This window comes from Bombus huntii, chromosome 11 (genome assembly GCF_024542735.1).
Source record: "Bombus huntii isolate Logan2020A chromosome 11, iyBomHunt1.1, whole genome shotgun sequence".
Classification (NCBI taxonomy): domain Eukaryota; kingdom Metazoa; phylum Arthropoda; class Insecta; order Hymenoptera; family Apidae; genus Bombus; species Bombus huntii.
The window spans coordinates 5,511,585-5,530,027 of NC_066248.1; the positions used below are offsets into that span (position 1 = coordinate 5,511,585).

General features: G+C 31.0%; 2 protein-coding genes and 1 long non-coding RNA gene across 4 annotated transcripts; 2 read left to right on the forward strand and 1 right to left on the reverse strand.

Annotated features, from left to right (window-relative positions):
* The first annotated feature begins 431 nt into the window (after positions 1-431).
* Positions 432-3,781, forward strand: LOC126871264 (putative fatty acyl-CoA reductase CG8306). Its single transcript, XM_050629872.1, has 7 exons — positions 432-786; positions 1,526-1,777; positions 1,891-2,140; positions 2,214-2,406; positions 2,473-2,712; positions 2,806-3,063; positions 3,148-3,781. Exons 1-7 carry the CDS (start codon positions 595-597, stop codon positions 3,284-3,286), a joined length of 1,524 nt encoding a protein of 507 aa, XP_050485829.1. The 5' UTR covers positions 432-594; the 3' UTR covers positions 3,287-3,781.
* A 1,471-nt stretch (positions 3,782-5,252) lies between these two features.
* Positions 5,253-14,900, forward strand: LOC126871287 (putative fatty acyl-CoA reductase CG5065). Of its 2 annotated transcripts, XM_050629920.1 has the most exons (8): positions 5,253-5,667; positions 5,746-5,866; positions 11,031-11,238; positions 12,726-12,965; positions 13,129-13,393; positions 13,616-13,918; positions 14,071-14,278; positions 14,362-14,900. In XM_050629920.1, the coding sequence occupies exons 3-8, from the start codon at positions 11,044-11,046 to the stop codon at positions 14,663-14,665; spliced, it is 1,515 nt and encodes a 504-aa protein (XP_050485877.1). In that variant the 5' UTR covers positions 5,253-5,667; positions 5,746-5,866; positions 11,031-11,043; the 3' UTR covers positions 14,666-14,900. The 2 variants fall into 2 exon arrangements, with proteins under 2 accessions (XP_050485877.1, XP_050485878.1); XM_050629921.1 differs by lacking the exons at positions 5,253-5,667; positions 5,746-5,866 and adding an exon at positions 8,928-9,124.
* A 5-nt stretch (positions 14,901-14,905) lies between these two features.
* LOC126871294 (uncharacterized) lies at positions 14,906-16,368 on the reverse strand. The gene is made up of 2 exons (XR_007691620.1): positions 16,233-16,368; positions 14,906-15,967 (listed from the first exon to the last, which is right to left on the reverse strand). It is a non-coding gene; the product is annotated as an uncharacterized LOC126871294 (long non-coding RNA).
* Between the last annotated feature and the right edge of the window lie 2,075 nt (positions 16,369-18,443).

An 18,443-nucleotide genomic window follows, 5' to 3' on the forward strand; every position in this document is an offset into this window, starting at 1 on the left:
TTTCAATGCTTTATAAAGCGTGAAGAGCACGTGAAAATAAATTTCGATAATTAAACATAGTTTCGAAACCTACAGTAAAAAAACTGAAAGAACTGAAACAAGAAATTTATTAATTTTGAAAATGTTCTGTCAGGATAAAATCTTGTTGATGGAACATCGAATGTATGTGTCAGTAAATGTTTAATTACAATCTTTAACATCAGTCGATGATGGTCATGTGACGTGTGACGAAATTAATAGTTTTCACACGTACAAATTCATTTATTTTTATATTTTAATATACACGATTGCAGTACATACAGAATATTGTAATAATTCGCACGATAAATAATTCAGAGAATTAGAAAATCCGTATTTTCTGAACTTCGTAACGTGTACGTCTTATTATCCCTCCCATTAACATAGCAGAGTTCTACGAACATTCTAGTTCAGTTTACGACGAACCACTGGTGAATGTACGGCATATCGTACTTGCGTTGTCCAGTAACGTTTCGCCGTATATTTTACATTAACGTGATTTATTTTTCTCAATCCTTTTCTCCATCGATTTGCGAAGCAATTATCGAGTAAAACACTGTATAACGTTAGATTATAATGGCATCGAACGTAACAGAATTTTATAACGGTAAAACTGTGTTTCTCACCGGTGGAACTGGATTCGTTGGTGTCTGCCTGATCGAAAAACTATTGAGGTGTATGCCCGACTTGAAAAACATTTATGTGCTTCTCCGACCGAAAAAAGGGAAAAAAATAGAGGAGAGATTGGAAGACATTAAAAAGAATTCGGTATACTAATACATGTATATTCAAAATATAGATTTTTTTCGTCATTATCTCATCGAACGAAAGAGACAACCTCTGATATGATAACCTTTAATTTCATTTCTGACCAATATTTCTTTTTTTTAACTAAAAGATATCAAGGCATTTAAATATCTTTAACTTATTAATACCTTGATGAACGCACAATCAACTTTATTTATTGTACGGTTTTCTTTCAACATATGTTATTACCTTAAATCATAGTCGTCATATAAACTCTCTCTTTTTTCTCACTTTTTAGTTTTTGATATACATATATTTCTTTTTTGTGTGTGACCACATACTTATGATTTGAACCTTAAGTATGTAATTTCTTTCTCTTAGAAAGATCGAGTATTATGTAATTTTTCGTTTTATAATACTTTCTCTACTTAGAATATTTAAATACAATCGTAATTTCGTTTTTATATCGTATTATGAATTTTTCTAACTTTTTCCATTTAAGAATTGTTTACTTATAATTTGAAAATTGGTATATTATTTTACAGTAGTATACATTATTCTCAACTCCATAAATTCGAAAATACAAGAAGTGATAATAATACAAAAACACTGTTTTTTTAAATGTATCTTAGAATTAATTTATTTTAAATCTATTCACAATGAATTATCTAATTGGGATATTAATAAAATATAGAATTAATTAGTTTGGCTTTTGAGAAGTTCATCTAACAACATATTTATGTTTGTTCTAATATTTTAGGTATTCAACAGATTAAAGGAAGAGAACAAGACAAATCTTTTTAAGAAATTGATTCCTATAGCTGGTGATGTGGGAGAAGAAAATTTAGGCTTATCATCTGCAGATAGACTGACTCTTGTTGAGGATGTTAACATTGTTTTTCATTCTGCAGCAACATTGGATTTTGAAGCAGATTTGAAATCTAATACAAATATTAACTTATTAGGTACACGCAGAGTCGTACAGCTTTGCCAAGAAATAAGAGATTTGAAGGTAAATTACTTCTATATGTTATCTATTAATGTACTTTTAGACAATTATATATCATAACTTAATTCATAGTGTTCTGTTTATTAAATACAATTTCCATTAACTCCTTTTTTCAGGCTTTAGTGCATGTCTCTAGTGCATATGTAAACTCAGTGTTGACTGAAGTGGACGAACAAGTCTATCCTGCGCCATATGATGTAAATGAATTAATCGCGTTAGTAGAAAAACTGGATATTGAAACGTTAAAACAAGAAACCCCAAGTATATTAAAGGATCATCCAAATTCTTACACATTCACAAAACATTTAGCTGAGCATGAAGTTAAAAATGGAGGTATTCCTGCTGCTATTGTGCGTCCTTCAATGAGTATGTATATTACATGTAAAAATATTTCTATTTTCCAAAAAAATTATATATTATAAATATTTTACATTTACAGTAACAGCATCATGGAAGGAACCAATTCCTGGATGGACAGTATCAAAGAATGGTATACAAGGATTTTTAATGGGTGCTAGCAAAGGTGTTGTAAGAAGATTACCAGTTGTAAAAGACATAATTTACGACTACATTCCAGTGGACCTGGTTGTAAACAATCTCATCGTTGCAGCTTATGCTGTGAATCAAGATAGGTGTGGCAAAATTTACCATACTTAAGTCACTTAACTATTATATACAATAATATCTTCTTGTTACAGTAAAGGAAAGTTAAAAGTGTACCATTGTACATCAGGTACACGCAATCCATTCAAATGGACTAACATCGAACCGAAAATCAATTATTATTTACATAAATATCCATTACAAAGTGCAGTTTGGTATCCGTATCTTAAATTGCTACCTTCGATCTTCATGTTTAGGCTCTCTGCAATTTTTGTACATTTAATTCCAGCATATATTTTGGATATGGTTGCAAGATTAACAGGTGGTCGACCAATGTAAGTTATAAATTATGATTACTTTAATACATAATTTTTAATGTATGTAAATTGCATTTACAATATCAAATCGATAAAAAATATATTTTTCAGTTTGGTACGATTACACACAAATGTTAATAACTCATTGGATCGTCTAAAGACGTTTATTTTTACTGAATGGAAGTTCTATAATTCTCGTACGATAGATTTACATGATTCACTATCAGAGATTGACAAAAACCTCTTTAATTTAGATATTAAGCCACTGATATGGGAAAACTACTTTATTGATTTGGTACAGGGAGTCAGACAATATTTAAATAACGAATCCCCAAAATCATTGGAAAAAGCGCGTTCCAAAGATAAGATGTAAGTACTTATATAATTTTTTCTTTCCTTAAAAAGAAAATATATGTCAATAAAGAAGTTATTACCTATTTTTTATATTTTTAGTCTACTGGTTGTTCATATTGGCTTGCAAGCTGTATTGTTAGGACTCGTTTGGTGGCTGGTCAAAACTATTTTTGCCACTTCTTGGACTGCTGCTGGTTTAGTTGTTCCTATTACTTATCTTCTTTTTGATGAATTATAGACTACATACATAATTTAATTAAAATTAATAAATATCTCCATTTTATATATATACAAACATGCATATATCGGGTAAGGATATATATTCTCTGGAAGTTCTCCGCGCTTTTTCAGTGTAATTCATCAAGAGTACACTCAGATTTTTATACACTGAAAGTGATCAGTGCGGTGTTGGGAAGGACAATTGTTTATACATTATTATAAAATGTTTAACTTTTTCTATAGTTTCATACGATAGTAAACTATGCTGGAGATATTATAATATATATATAACCTACAATAACTGTCGAAATATTTTATTTCTTTTAAATTATATTATAAATTTATTCATTGCTCTGTGGCAACAAGATAAAATTTGCTTTGTACCATTTCATTTAATCGTTAGGAGTTACAAAATTGTGACTTATAATTTATTAATTTTCAAACAAATATTTCTATGTGCAAACTTTTATAACGCAAGATCTAAATATACCATAATAAAATTAATCTTTATGTATGTGCATTATATTTTATTTTCCTTCGTTTTCATAACCTTATCCTAACATCAAATAAAGTTGCATGAGAAAGACTTTACGTGAAACGCAATTCATAAGTAGTCTCTCTTCGAAATACATTCATTTTATAATCGTGATCGTTATCATGAAATGCAACATAATATACGGTACTTCAATAACATGAACAGTGAATATATATACATTACTCGATAAAACAAAGAGATTGAATCACTTTACAGTAAATCATCGTAAAGGTGACTGAGACAAAGCTAGTAAATGTTGGAAGAAAATGCAGACAACGAAAAATTATCAACATGTTTTGCCTACGAAACCAACACATGTATAAATATAGACAGTGTCAATAATAACTTGCGCGTAATTCAAATTCCGCGCGATTTCATTCAAATGAATTCAGATATGGAATCCTCTGGTATCATCCTTCCAGAAGAATAATTACAAGACAATTTTTTTGCGCAATCTTTAATAGTATATTTAATTTTACTTTTATTTATATAAAACATTTAACATTATTCTTCTGGATACTTAGAGCAACAAGTAAATAACAAACAATACCTTAATTAAAAAATTTGATTAACAAGTTCAATTTATATTGGAAGTTTTACAAAAAAGAGGGACTCTTAGGCCTACCTGGATTAATTCGAAACTGATACGATAATATTATAATCTTGAACTTTATAAAATCATGGTATGTAAGTGGAAAAAGAAATTGACAGAAAAATATTTAGCACATCTTTGTGATTTCCATCCAAGTCACAACATTAGAAACAGAATTTAATAATACAAATGAGTAAAAACAAATTCTAAAGGAATGTTATCTTAATACAACGTTGGTCCTTAATGAGGTAATGTAAGATCTCTTCTTTAGTCACAGTCAATTAGAATGACGAGAAGAAATGGAGGACAGAGGAGTGAAAGTAAAAACAGGATAGGAAAAACGCAAGTTTAACACATCAACATTATAGAAATAATTTATTCACAATATAATTTTGCAACAAATGATTTTGAATCAAAAAATAATAATCACTGTATTTTGACCAAGTATTTGAATGACAAAATCTTTTTACATCTACATATCAAAATATAGGTCTTCCAAATAACGTACAAGCTCAGAGGCTAAAGCGAAATAAGTTCATACATTTTTATTGCAACTTCAAGGTTTTCCATTACATAAGTTGACAAATTGATTGTGCGAAAACTACCAAACGCATCGATCTAAAATTTGGTACCATATTTTAGTATGACCAGAACATACTTATCACAAAGCCTCGATATTGTACGATAATTTTAACTAAAATTATAAACGATTTATGAAAAATGGACTTCTTCGTGCCTTCTACTAATTTGCAACCTAAAAACTAGACATATTGTATTGTATAATATTTTTTAACATATAAAGCGAAATATGAAAAGAACTCGTGTTTTGTTTCGTTTAATAGATACTTTGTTTATGAAACCCCGGAGAAAACTTGTTCGAAATTCGTTTACTTCGTCCTAAATATTGTTCCGGATCTTGTCATGCGAAAACATTTCTACCACAATGCTCAACTCGATTGGATTGGTGCGTTCACTTTTGTTCGGTCAGTCTACCTTGAACGTAACCTCCAAAATTCGACTACAAACACAATGACTTCTTCAGGGGCGAATGTTGAATCATGCAACAAGTAATAACAGATACGGAGCGGGGTGAACTGTAACTAAATGAGCAGATACGATCAGTCGGTAATCGCGTATCTTTACTATAACTCGAAAAGTTACCGGTTTCCTAATCGTACTTGGAATTCTATAAAATTCTCGTCAGACGAGTGAACACCAAGTGAACGCGCACGCAACTCTGTCAGAACGTTTCGCTCCTCTTCTGTGATCGAAGGTCTTATTCTTTAGTTTTGCCACCGCGATCGTTATGCTCGAATTTAGTAATGCTCGAATAGTAATTTCTTTGTTGTAGATACTCTGCATCTTTTCTTGTCGCTTTTAAATATTATTAATAAACTCAAATTGTGAAAGACGGTTCTTAAGCGGTGCGTGTTGAGGACTTTTTGTGTCAATTAGCTCCTGTGATATACTAGGTACGTATTAGAGCACGATATAATATCGAATTAAGACGAAAGATATGCATTGAGATTTATGTTTGGTAAATTATGGAGAATAATTGATAATATATAATGAATAAAAATCAATCGGGAAATTTGGAACATTATGAAGTAATTGGTTGGATCATATAAATTGCATTGATTTATTACGAGAATAAGTATTAGCCTTTTACAATCGAAGGATTTGAGAGGAAGAAAGATATAGGGTTTAAATTCAAAATTACAAAAGTTTATTATTGGTATTAGTTGATTATGAATTTACAGTCCAAATTTATAGCATGAATTTATAAAGTTTCAAAAAGTGATTCGATTCTGATCGATCCTCAGCTTGTTCTTATTGTTTTATTCAAATTATTCATATAATTCAAACACAAGTGGAGCGAGCCCCTGAACGCAGCAACCTTCAGTTACCAAGAAAATGTAGGTGTCTTCGACAAAATCGATATTGTTTTTCATTGAGATTGAAATACGACTGTGCATTTATTATTTTATTCTCCTCGTATAATTTTATTTGTAATGTTACGGAAACAAGTTTATATAATATAGAAAATGTTATTTCTTAAAAGATACGATTCTTTTAATTTTATCGATGGTACGATTATACGTTTCCATTGGTTCTGTCCTATGCAATGCCAATAGAATAATTTTAGCAGCTTTTTAAATGAACGATACGTTAATCAACAATTATACAACGCTTGTTTTATTAATTGTTTAAGGAAAATTAATAGTACGATTTCGATCTTATCAAGTGAAACTAATCCAATGAATTGCATCGTGTAACAGTATATTGGCTGGATGAAATTTCGCAAAATGTCTAAGTCGAAAGAGAAGTACCTGAGGTAATCCTCTAATGGCCTCAATACCATTGCGTAGGTTGAACTTAAAAGCGTTTGCAACCAGTAGAAACCAAAGTAGTAAAGTGTTTACGATAATTGAGAATCGATGCTGCGGTCTTACCCACAAGGAATTGCTCTTTGTTTTTGCATCACGACAAGCACGATTACAAAAGGATTATAAGACAACATTAGAAATAAAAGTAATGGAATTATTTACTCGTCAAAGTGGATGACACTAGATGCAAGCCTGTGTCCTTTCCAATAAAATATTCTGATATTTCGCAAGCATTAGAGGAGCATTACAGCCAAAATTATATCGAACCTAAAGAAAATGCTATCGATTAAAACTCCTTATTACCAAGTATAATATCAAACTTCGACTAATTATAAATAAAATCTACGTAAGAGTTGTAATTAAAGATCTATGCCTGACATAATTTTAATAATTAAACCGATACTGGACTGTGAAGGACATCAATCGATAAAATTACCGCGTATAAACGATACGATTATATGGTTCATACATAAATTCAAGAAAATTCACGCGAGATATTCCAAGATTTTCTCCCGGAATAATAAAAAAAGTTCAAATAAATAATGGTAAGGGATAAGGTATCTGAGAAACGTAAGAAAGAAAACGTACACAAGGCATAGAGATGCTTTGCCAAAAATTGCAACGAAAGTTTTCCATTAGGTAAAACAAAGAAGGAGATCATTTTCACTGTTACTTTTATTTCAAGGCATCCTTTTGACCGTAGTAACTTGAACCTACTTATCTAAATGACAATGATATATTCTATAAATGATATAAATATCAAATAGATTCCATCGAATATATACAGGGTGCTTGGTAACTGGTGGTACAAGCGGAAAGGGGGTGATTCTAGGCGAAAAAAGAAGTCGAAAATATAGAATAAAAATTTTTCGTTCGAGACTTTGTTTTCGAGAAAATCGACTTTGAATTTTCGCGTGCTGGGTACGCGTGCACTTTATCGCGTCTCGTTATAACGGATCTCACTGTAGATCGTTGTAACGTTATTTTTTTAATTTTTAAAATTTAAAAATTTTTTAATTTTTATTCTATATCTTCGACTTCTTTTTTCGCGTAGAATCACCCCCTTTCCGCCTGTACCACCAGTTACCAATCACCCTGTATATACAAACCACTATCTATTTATTCGTATAGGAAGTTCCATCAAGAAGTGAAATACACGAAGGATCTGACTTTATCTCGATGCACCAATCCAAGGTTAATAATGTAATGTCTTTTCCAAATATTTTACTTGATGGAACATATTTAAAGATGCCAGTATATGTCGGTTAAACGTATTAACACATCAGCCAGTAGCGCGTTAGATAATACCACAGGTTTTCACTAACAAAAACCAGTTCATGAATATGAACTTGACGTTATTTGCCAGACAAGTTAAAAAATATGTTACTATCTTAGAAAGCAAAGCATTTACAGTAAGACGCAAATTAAATCGGTTCGATACAACGTAAGATCGTTAAATAAGAAACGATTGCTTGCTACAAAAAAAAGGAAACAGTAATGAAAAAAAAAGGACAGTTGACGATTATAAATGATAACTGCGCGGGAAAGACATGTTTCGATATCTACAGTAAAAAATTGAAAGCGCTGAAACGAGAAATCTGTTAATTCTGAAAATGTACCGTCGGGATAAAATTCTGTTTATGGGACACAGGGCGTACGATAATTGTTCAATTACAATCTTTAACACGATCATCGTCGATAATGGTTAAATAAGGAACTATCGTAAGAAACTAATTATGGTTAAATAAGAAATTGCTCGCTATAAAAAAGATGACAGTAATGAACAAAAAACTGACGATAAATGATTATAAATTAAAATTGCACGAGAGAAAACATGTAATTAACGGAAGTTGCTCAATTTTACTATTCGACGATTCGTTTAAATTGTACGATGCAGAGAGTAAAATGTTTTCTCTGTTTTCGCTGTAAATCGACAATTAATAGGAATCAATTCCTTAATTCGTATCTACTAATTTAATACTCGAATGTTTAGCAAGATTTAGCAAATTTAATAAATTTAAAAAGGAAAAAGGATATAATGGAGGAAGACCTCCAATTGATGTGCTATGCACAATGCATATGATTCAATAACCGGTTTCGAAGCTGAAGGTTTGCTTTGTAAATTATCTCGCGTAAACGTACCACAGTCATAACGTAAAATAGCTGACGGTTAGAACGTAAACGAAAATTTCATTACAAATATTTGCCATGAATTGCACATTTTGGTCATCGAAGAGTCAATCACAGTTGTGACATACTATGGAAAATTATTGTGCTAACGGAGGAACTTGCGTGTTTCTAATTTCGATTACAAGCAACGAAAATAGTCGCGTCCTAAATCAGGTGATGAAAAGTCCGACGATTTTTCGATTACGTTACGCCATAAAATAATAGAACAATACACGGTACACGAAATCAAAAACCAGATCGAGACGTCTTTGTTGTTCTCATCGGTATTCTACGCACGAACAGTAGCAAGCAAGATTCCAGAGAAATGCTCGCAACACGTTGCGAATATATAACAATGTTCGTGAATTGCTAATAATAATGTGAAGAGATGGCTGGTCTATAGCGTGTCTATGCCGTTTCATGAATAATAATAACAGGCGCTTTACATATCCTTGTTTCGAAAGTGATATATCTCGAAAGCATTAGTTTTTCGAAAAAAAAAAGAAAGAAATAAAGAAGAATTTCTGAACGTAATAAACAACAGTACGTTAGTTAGTTAATCGACTTTATCAACAAGAAAGCTAATGTTCGTCAAATATCTTACTTGTATATCACGTGCAAGGTTTTTATAATGTTTAGCCCATAACTCGAAAAGATAGTAATTTCCATGAATGTTTAACTTGAATGGAATTTTTTTGAATGGAAAAAAATGAAAAAAAAAGCACACGTTTCACGTTTTGCAAACGGAATACGATGTCGTCTAAAATATCATCGATTTAATCCGTGTGCTAATTTTATCTTCTTTATTCTCGTATGAATAACCAAGATCGAGCGGTCATTTTGTCACATGAATTATGGATTTACGATGATTCCAAGATTTTTAAATGTTACACATGGATGTATGAAAATCCGATTAAAATAGTCTGCATCGTAAAAATCATAGAAAGAATTTCTTCGTTGAGCGAATGCATGGGAAAATTTACATTTCCATTAATTCCAATCATTTAATAAGATTGAATGAAATTTGTAAATATTATTGAAACATAGGTAAATATATTGTTATGTACAAATTATTAATGGTGAAAATTGTATGGTTTTCTTCTAAAATAACACGAATGAAACGCGGAGAACACGTCGAAAAATACGTCAATTTGTACCAATTAGTGTTATAAATATATATGTAACTACAATTTCATAATCGTCGTTTGTAGAAAATGCAAACACATACAAATTTAATTGCACCAATCGGGCGATATCAGGCTCGAAACGATTAAATGAATAATAACATTCAGATTATTGATTGGATTTGATCGCTGATATGCGTAATGAAACTCAAAGGAAATCGCAATGATTATTTAAAGGCAACGAAGCAGATTAACATACAACTGTTGTATTTTTAACTAAACTATTCTAATTTTATTCGAACCTAGTCGAATTGTACTAAATACTATTGCAAATTACTTTCTATATAATATAATTTAAATAATTAGAAATATTATTACCTAAATAAATTTCTATAAACGATCGCTTTATTTTGCATTTGAATAATGGTTCATGAGAAACACGGGGAGAATTTTCTTCACGGCGAGATTTCTCTCGTAAATGCTATTTCCATAATCCTCGAACTCATTTACTTTCAAAGCTTTCAACGCGCCAAGGAGCTATTAAGGTATAAAAAACAATCTTTCTTTAGCGTAATATCGATGCGCAAGAACGCATTTACTGTCTTTTACATTTTCCTTAAATTTAAGAAACAAATTTTAACGGTAGAAAAATAGGATTTGTTCGAAAATAATTGAAAGAACGCAGCGGTGTTATATAACGAATCTTACGTATGTTCAAATGAATATCGAATAAAGGCGAGAAGAGCATCTAGAATACGTCTCGATGAAAAGAAAATCTCGTCCATAAATTTACTCGAAAATAGACTCTCTCTTTCTCGCTCTATCTCAAAAGATATTTTCGACAATAACAAGACGAGGGAAATAAAAAATAAAAATATTTATACGAGCGCAGCTATCTTTTATAAACACGTCCAACCACTTTTTCTGTTTCCTTTCATTGTCATCTTTTTGTCCAGCATTCCCTGAAATATGGCATCAGACGTAGCATCGGTGTCTGCCTGGTTCCAAGGACGAAACGTGTTCGTCACAGGTGGTTCCGGATTTATGGGAAAAGTCCTAATTTACAAACTATTGTTGAGCTGCCATGACCTTGGAAACATTTACGTCTTGGTCAGGAAGAAGAAAGATGTCGATCCACAATCACGATTGAAGCTCATGATGCAGGTATGATGTAGTTTGAATTATTCCAAGAAATTATCGTAACTCATGGCGGATTCAAATAACATCTACGAGCATAATTTAAATCAGAAACGGAACGACATTTCTTTTCTGAAAGATGTGTAGATTTCCCAGTTGAAAGCTTCACGGGGTAATGTTAAAATGTTTTGTGCATATGCTGTTTGAGAAATTGAGGAAACGTTAGAGATTTGAAGATTATCTCTGTCCTTTTTTTTCATTAGACTTTCAGTTACCAATGCGACAACATCGAACTGTTTTACCGTTTAAGGAGGGAGTAGAACTTTAAAGACTTCGTCGTTGTTTCCGCACATGTATTCAATCGGAATGTGGTATTTGGAATCTTAGATAAATCGATTTCAATTTAATACGTGTGCTTGTTTACTGGGAATTTTTTATTGCTTCGCGTCATCGTTTTTTTTTTTCGACCTCCTTTTGACGACATTAAACTGCACCTGCAGATAATAGATTCTGCGAAGGAATAGAAGATTGAAAAAGTTATTTAATTCTAATGGCTTATAAAACCTATTTGCTTCTGTTGTTCTTTATGACACCCTTTGTTGTGATGTGTGCAACGTATATCACACGTAGATGGTTGCCGCGCAGCATGACTAATGTTACCAGTAACACGAGATAGGAAGAAAACGTATATACCTATCATTCACGTTGTAGGCCATTGGATTGTAATCATTCATCGATTATAAGACACCGCAATCGATTCAAAGGTTTTTTTGCAGATTATTACGGAAATCACGCAACTATCTGTTTTACGATATTTTTATGGTATATAAATGTATTTGAGATCTTTTCTTTTCCAATGTAATTAATAGTTTGCGTTATTTCTCGTGCTATAAAATTGACTATTTGATTAACGGTACTATTCACCGAAGATTTCTTTAGATGTAGCGACTGTAAATAACACAGACCATATAAAAAATATCATAAATCTAGTGGAGAAATAACAGAAGAGCAAATTTCTATTTCTACGTTAAACTTATCGTTTTGTGGCTCTAGTTAATATTATGCAACAGTGGTACAAAAATTGTCAATTTATATTGACAATTCGATAAGTGGCACTTTTAATACGTGTCAACGAAAATGAAAGGTACGGTTCAGTTTATGGTATATGATAATTTTAGTGTATACGTTTTTACGTGTTCTAGAAAACCAGTAGTAATAAATACATTCACGGCAAGAAAAACGTAAATGCATTTATAGGTAAATCATTAAACAGCACTTTTACATAGTAAGTAATTTTTTTTTCTCGTTCACGATCTAATCTTTTTTTATATCTCCTCTTAATGTATTCAATGAATAAAAAGGATTGAGTATTGGAATAATTGTTTATTCATATTTGATAATCTCGATCATGTATGTATTATGAAATATTTCCATTTCTTTCATATATTATCAATTTATTATTATATTCATGTTACAATTTATAATTATAGATCAATTTTCGATTGATTTTTTAGGAAATTCCACTTAAAATGATTGAAGAAAAACATCCTGAGAAATTGGAAAAGATTATATTGATACCAGGTGATACAACTTGTAAGGGTCTTGCCTTATCGACCGCCGATAAGCAGAGATTAATGGATGAAGTCTCTGTTGTCTTCCACATGGCAGCAAACGTCAAGTTTGACTTAACACTTAAAGAAGCGGTAACGATAAATACTTTTGGTACCAAAAATGTTACAGATCTTGTGAAACAGGTAAATACTTAATCATTTTAATATATTATCATGAATATTTAAAATTTCTTACTATTATGCTATGTATTATAATAGAATTATTACATGTTATAATTATAATAAAATTTGTTTCACTACCTTTTTGATTCGTAATAAGGGAAGTTTAAAGATATATTATTCATAGCTACCTCATTTAAAATCCTTCATTCACGTTTCTACTTCGTACTGTCACTGCAATGAGCCTATACTTGAAGAAAAATATTACCCGTGTGATATGGACCCCGAAGAGATCATAGAAATGGTAAATACTAGACCAGATGACTTTCTGGAACTAATGACACCGACAGTGCTACGAGGATTACCGAACACCTACTCCTTTAGCAAGGCACTCGCTGAAGATTTGGTGCAGAAATGTGGCGTACCTGCAGGGATTGCAAGACCTTCAATAGGTAAATGCGCAATTTTGATAACGTGTACTATTATATGTTAAATATACTGAATTTTGAAACTGTTCTCCCATAAAAAAATGGAGAACACGACTTACTGTATTCTTCCCCTATGATCGTTATATGATTTCAAAATAAATATGCTTATAATATAATGCATATGCCTAGTACGTTATAGATTTAATTATTATGTAAATTTTAAATCGACGTCAATTTTAATTTTAGTGGTTGCATCGTGGAAAGAACCAAAACCTGGTTGGGTAGATAACTTGAATGGACCAACAGGTTTAATGGTAGCTGCTGGAAAAGGTGTAGTTCGATCGGTGCTTTGTAACTACGATTACAAAATGAACATAATTCCCTGTGACATTGCAATTAATGCGATTATCGTACTAGCATGGAAAGTAGGGAAAGAAAACACTAAGAAACCACTATTTATGAACGTTACCGATGGTATTGAAAACTCAATTTCTTGGGGTTGGGCTGTAGATACTGGCAAGAAGTATACCACAATGTATCCCTTTACAGGTTAGTGAGGGAAGAATAATATACTGTTTGAATTAATCTATCCACTTCTAACTAAAATGTACTTTCGTTTATTTTATGCAATAGTATCTGTTTTATATTTATACGGTATGGAATAAAAGAATAAAATGAATAACCTAGAAATTTTGTTTAAGGTGTGCTTTGGTATCCAGGTGGAAGTCTCACTACATTAAAGTGGTTTCATTGGTTGCGTGTGATCTTATTTCATTATATACCTGCACTTCTCATAGATAGTTTAGTTCTTCTAACTGGAAACAAACCGTTTTTAATAAAAGTGCATAACAGAATTAATCTTGGTATTAAACTGATACAATATTATACTACCAAACAATGGAACTTTCCGTAATTACGTTTATTATAAAATAACATAATAATAATACGATAATAAGATACAAATGACTAAAAATTTCGTTTTCTCCTTTCAGGAACGACCGTATGAAAGAATTGCAGTCTGAAATGAATTCCTCCGACAAAGAAGAGTTCTTTATAGATACATCAGAAATAGATTGGGATGAATTCATGTCAATCTATATATTAGGCACCAGACAGTATTGTTTGAAAGACGATCTTTCAACAATACCTCGTGCACGAAAAGTTCTTAGGTGTTTGTATTTCGCCGATTGGTTGGTTAAAATTGGCCTCGCGATTTTTTTCGCGTGGTTTATATATTTGTGGATATACTCGTTTGAAGAACGAATTGCGGCCGTCTTTGAGGTTAACGAGATCTAGATTTCCCGAGATTTAAATATTCTAAAATAAATTCAAATTGACCACCCAATAAGGCAATATTTGTTTTTTATTTCTTTTTGTTGGTGAAATAGAAAATATTTACAAATATTTCTAGGCTGAAATATTTAATTAAGGTGTAGGCGAAAATTTAGGCGAAAAAAATTGTATATAGGATAAAAATATGTTGGTTTTTTATAACTTTTGAAAGTGTTTGAAAATATAATATTAAGACGAAGCTTCTATTTCGTAATTTCTGTATTTAAGAATGTATTATCCACTTCTATCAACATTTCGGGCATTACCAAGTCCATAATCGGCTCGATAAAGTCTGCTACATTGTTACGCCCGTTACATAAGAATCGAAATTACCTGACTAAAGTTATATAAGAATGGCCATTTAAATTATCGATACGAACAAAGATTCTGCACGAATGTCAGAAAAAATATGAATCTTCTACTGATAGATTCATAAGAATATTCATAGAATTCGTAAAATATTCAAATCTAAATTATATTGTAGATCTTATTTGTACTAGTGTACTACTCTTATTTGGCATTAAGAATGGTATAAATATTCAATGAAATGTTAACCTATAAACTGAGGAAAACGAGTTGACACATCATTCGAATTGCTAATATTTCTAATGAAAAATATTCTTATTTAAGAGTCTTCCATCCGTTTTAAATAATTTACCTACATTAATGAAATCAAAATTTTTACTATATAAGTTCTTAATTAAAGGGAAGCATAGTCAACAGGTTAGAAATGAATTAAACAAGAAATCATAGAAAGAATAACGCTGAAATAAAATTGATAACTCTAATATCATTTTTAACTAGATCTAACCTTGAATGTAGAGAAATAAATTCAACAAAAATAACGACTAATACAAATACCAGTCAATGGGTATGAATAATTCGACCCTATTTTTGTGATGCATCTTGGACCAACTGATGACAATGACTACCTTCAGACGAAAACGAAGACTAAACGAAAAATGACGAAGCACATTGCGAACACGGTAATACCCCAAAGATGTCGAAACATGACACTGTAGCACTCGTCCTCTTTCATTCTCACTCGTGCACGTGCGTTCCTTCTTCTCCCTCCTCTCGCAACATTACCATTTTCACTTTTACTTTTGCGGTACAGCCCTCACTCTTCAGCCATCGCTACAGGTGTGCTGGCGCGTTTCTTTTTGAATAAAGATTGCTCGTGCACGCACGCTTTCGCTCCGCGTCATTCCTCATGATCGCACTTTTACTTTTTGTTGCTACGTCTTTCGTATCTCCTTTTCGTACCTAAAAACTTTTCTTTTCTTAAATTTTGTCACTTTTAACATTAAGAGAAAGACAGTAAACATTTTATTATTTATATATGGTAATCTTTTCTTAAATTTTGTCACTTTTAACATTAAGAGAAAGACAGTAAACATTTTATTATTTATATATGGTAATATTCTTCATTTCTTTCTATTCGTCTTTATAATAAACAAGTCATCTTAAATATTAACGAGTAAACAAGTGCTAGGTAGGTTATACTTAAATAAGTAATCTGTTAAGTCACCTTTCTTAAAAATGTTGCTTCGCTTAAATTCTGTCAGTCTTAACAGTGAGAAAAACAACGGTAATTATTTGATCATTTATATAGTGTTAGGTTAGTTGTAATAGCAATATGATGACAATAGATAAATATACGTTGTCATGTTGCCGTCAATAGAAGTAAACGTTAATATTTATGAAATCATCTGAATATTTTTAATAATTGTAAAGACAAACTAGTTTAAGATCATTCTAATGTAGGGCATGCCTGCATTAGTTATAATCAAACGATCGCATCAAACAAATATTAAGTTCTTCTTCTACTAATAACAAAGAAGTCGCTCTGCAGTCATGTCGCCACATGCGCGAACGTCCATAGAAACGAATGCCCTTTCGTAAGCGGTAAAATTGTCACTAGAACGCGTATAACCTTAAATAATTAATATAACCCCAAAAATTTCAGAGATTTCGCAATAATTGTGATACCGCTATAAGTAATGATATATAAATAACTGTCCCTTGTTTCTCGCTTGAGGTCAACCTGTCTGTAACAATTATGTAAGAAATTCTTCATTTCTTGCTACTTGTAAATGGTCCATTATAATACTGAATCAACATTTTAGCTTTTGCATGAAAAAGCTAATCAAGCATTGGCTTATTATAATACTTTAATTAATGTGTTTCGTACTTAAATCAAATTTAATTAAAAATTCAAAGCATTTGCTTTGTACAATAAATGTAAGAAGAGCTGTGTACCACTATTAGGAAATCATTCCGTATATTTTTCTCTACTCTATTCTACGTTACGGACAACAATCTTAATTAAATTTAACATATTCTCAATAGATTGGTTAAGAAAGTAAAATTGAATCAATTAACAGAGGTCGACATTATTTGATCGACAATCTAATTGTTGGTCAAAATTTATGAATGGTAATCACAATATTTATGAGAAAACTAAAATGTGAATATTCTTTATTAATAAGAATATTTTTTCGTATTAATAAAGAATAGGGTATTTATTAATAAAAACACGGCTTTCTCAGAATTTAAATTTCCAAATATTTCCCCCCGCAAATTTAACCATTTAACGAATATTTTTTATTACTATAATTTTAATGTTCGTCCTATAGCATAGTAAATTTTTGCTAATGGCATGATTTTCTTAGATATAAATGTTAATCAATTTTGTAAAATATTATAGACAAGCACTTCAAACAGAAAAAACTTTAAAAGATGAAAAATGAGGTGTAACAAATTGTCTTTTCCTCTTTTAATTCAATGCGAGAGGTTAATAACTTATTTATGGATTTGTGTCAAGTATACGATTAAATATATTTGTGAAGCAAGTAAATATACGAAAAGAATTGTAATTAAAAATTAGGGGATGCAGAATCTTTAATCGATATAATTAAGGAAAACAGCTGGCCTCTTGTTATTTATAGATAATTCTCATTTGCCATGAATGAAGTTCCGGTTGCCACTCGTTATTCTGGTTCTCAAAGAATTTCGAAATATCCTCAACATACACGGGAATTAGATCCCCTCTGCTTCAATAAAATCATGACTGTTTCCACTTTTCACGAGACATATTGGATTTTAACAACAGATCGAATATCGAGGATAAATTCATATTACAAAACATCATATAAACGAAATATCACAATTAAAGTTAAAGACACGAAGAAAACTAATCACTGTTTAAATTATTCTACTGTAATAATACAAAATTTTATAAAATATCTATGATAAAAATGTAGTAGAATAATAACAACGAGCACAACGTGACAACTGTATTCGGAAAACTCACAGTGAACTTTAATCAAACTACCATCTTAAATCTATATTCCAAGGACTTTTCTATGAATATAATTTACTTTGCTTATTTAAATTCCTTAAAGGATACGGTCATAATAAATTGAAATACACGTACAAAACTTTGTTTAGTTAAAAATTCAATTACTAAATATCCTAAATAAAACGTTCAGCACGAGTCATATACTTTCTTATAGTAGTTTTTTTTAATATATATATATATATATATAAATTAACAAAAGCGTGCATCCAATATATCACCGTGTTGAAATTACATATGACTAATATCAAGTTAAACAACTGAAGAAGGAGAGGTTCCAGCGTAAGCACGAATTACGTAAGGGCTTGTAAAGGTAATTTGACAAGACTAGCGCACGTACATAGATATACAAAATATACAAAAATCCATTTTCCCTCCTGT

Bases quoted from the DNA above. Each gene is read 5' to 3' on its own strand.
- LOC126871264 (XM_050629872.1), top strand. From the start codon at position 595: ATGGCATCGAACGTAACAGAATTTTATAACGGTAAAACTGTGTTTCTC. The intron at 1,778-1,890 runs GTAAATTACTTC...TCCTTTTTTCAG, and splicing joins AAGAAATAAGAGATTTGAAG to GCTTTAGTGCATGTCTCTAG. The intron at 2,407-2,472 runs GTGTGGCAAAAT...TTCTTGTTACAG, and splicing joins TATGCTGTGAATCAAGATAG to TAAAGGAAAGTTAAAAGTGT.
- LOC126871287 (XM_050629920.1), top strand. From the start codon at position 11,044: ATGGCATCAGACGTAGCATCGGTGTCTGCCTGGTTCCAAGGACGAAAC. The intron at 13,919-14,070 runs GTTAGTGAGGGA...ATTTTGTTTAAG, and splicing joins CACAATGTATCCCTTTACAG to GTGTGCTTTGGTATCCAGGT. The intron at 14,279-14,361 runs GTAATTACGTTT...TTCTCCTTTCAG, and splicing joins ACCAAACAATGGAACTTTCC to GAACGACCGTATGAAAGAAT.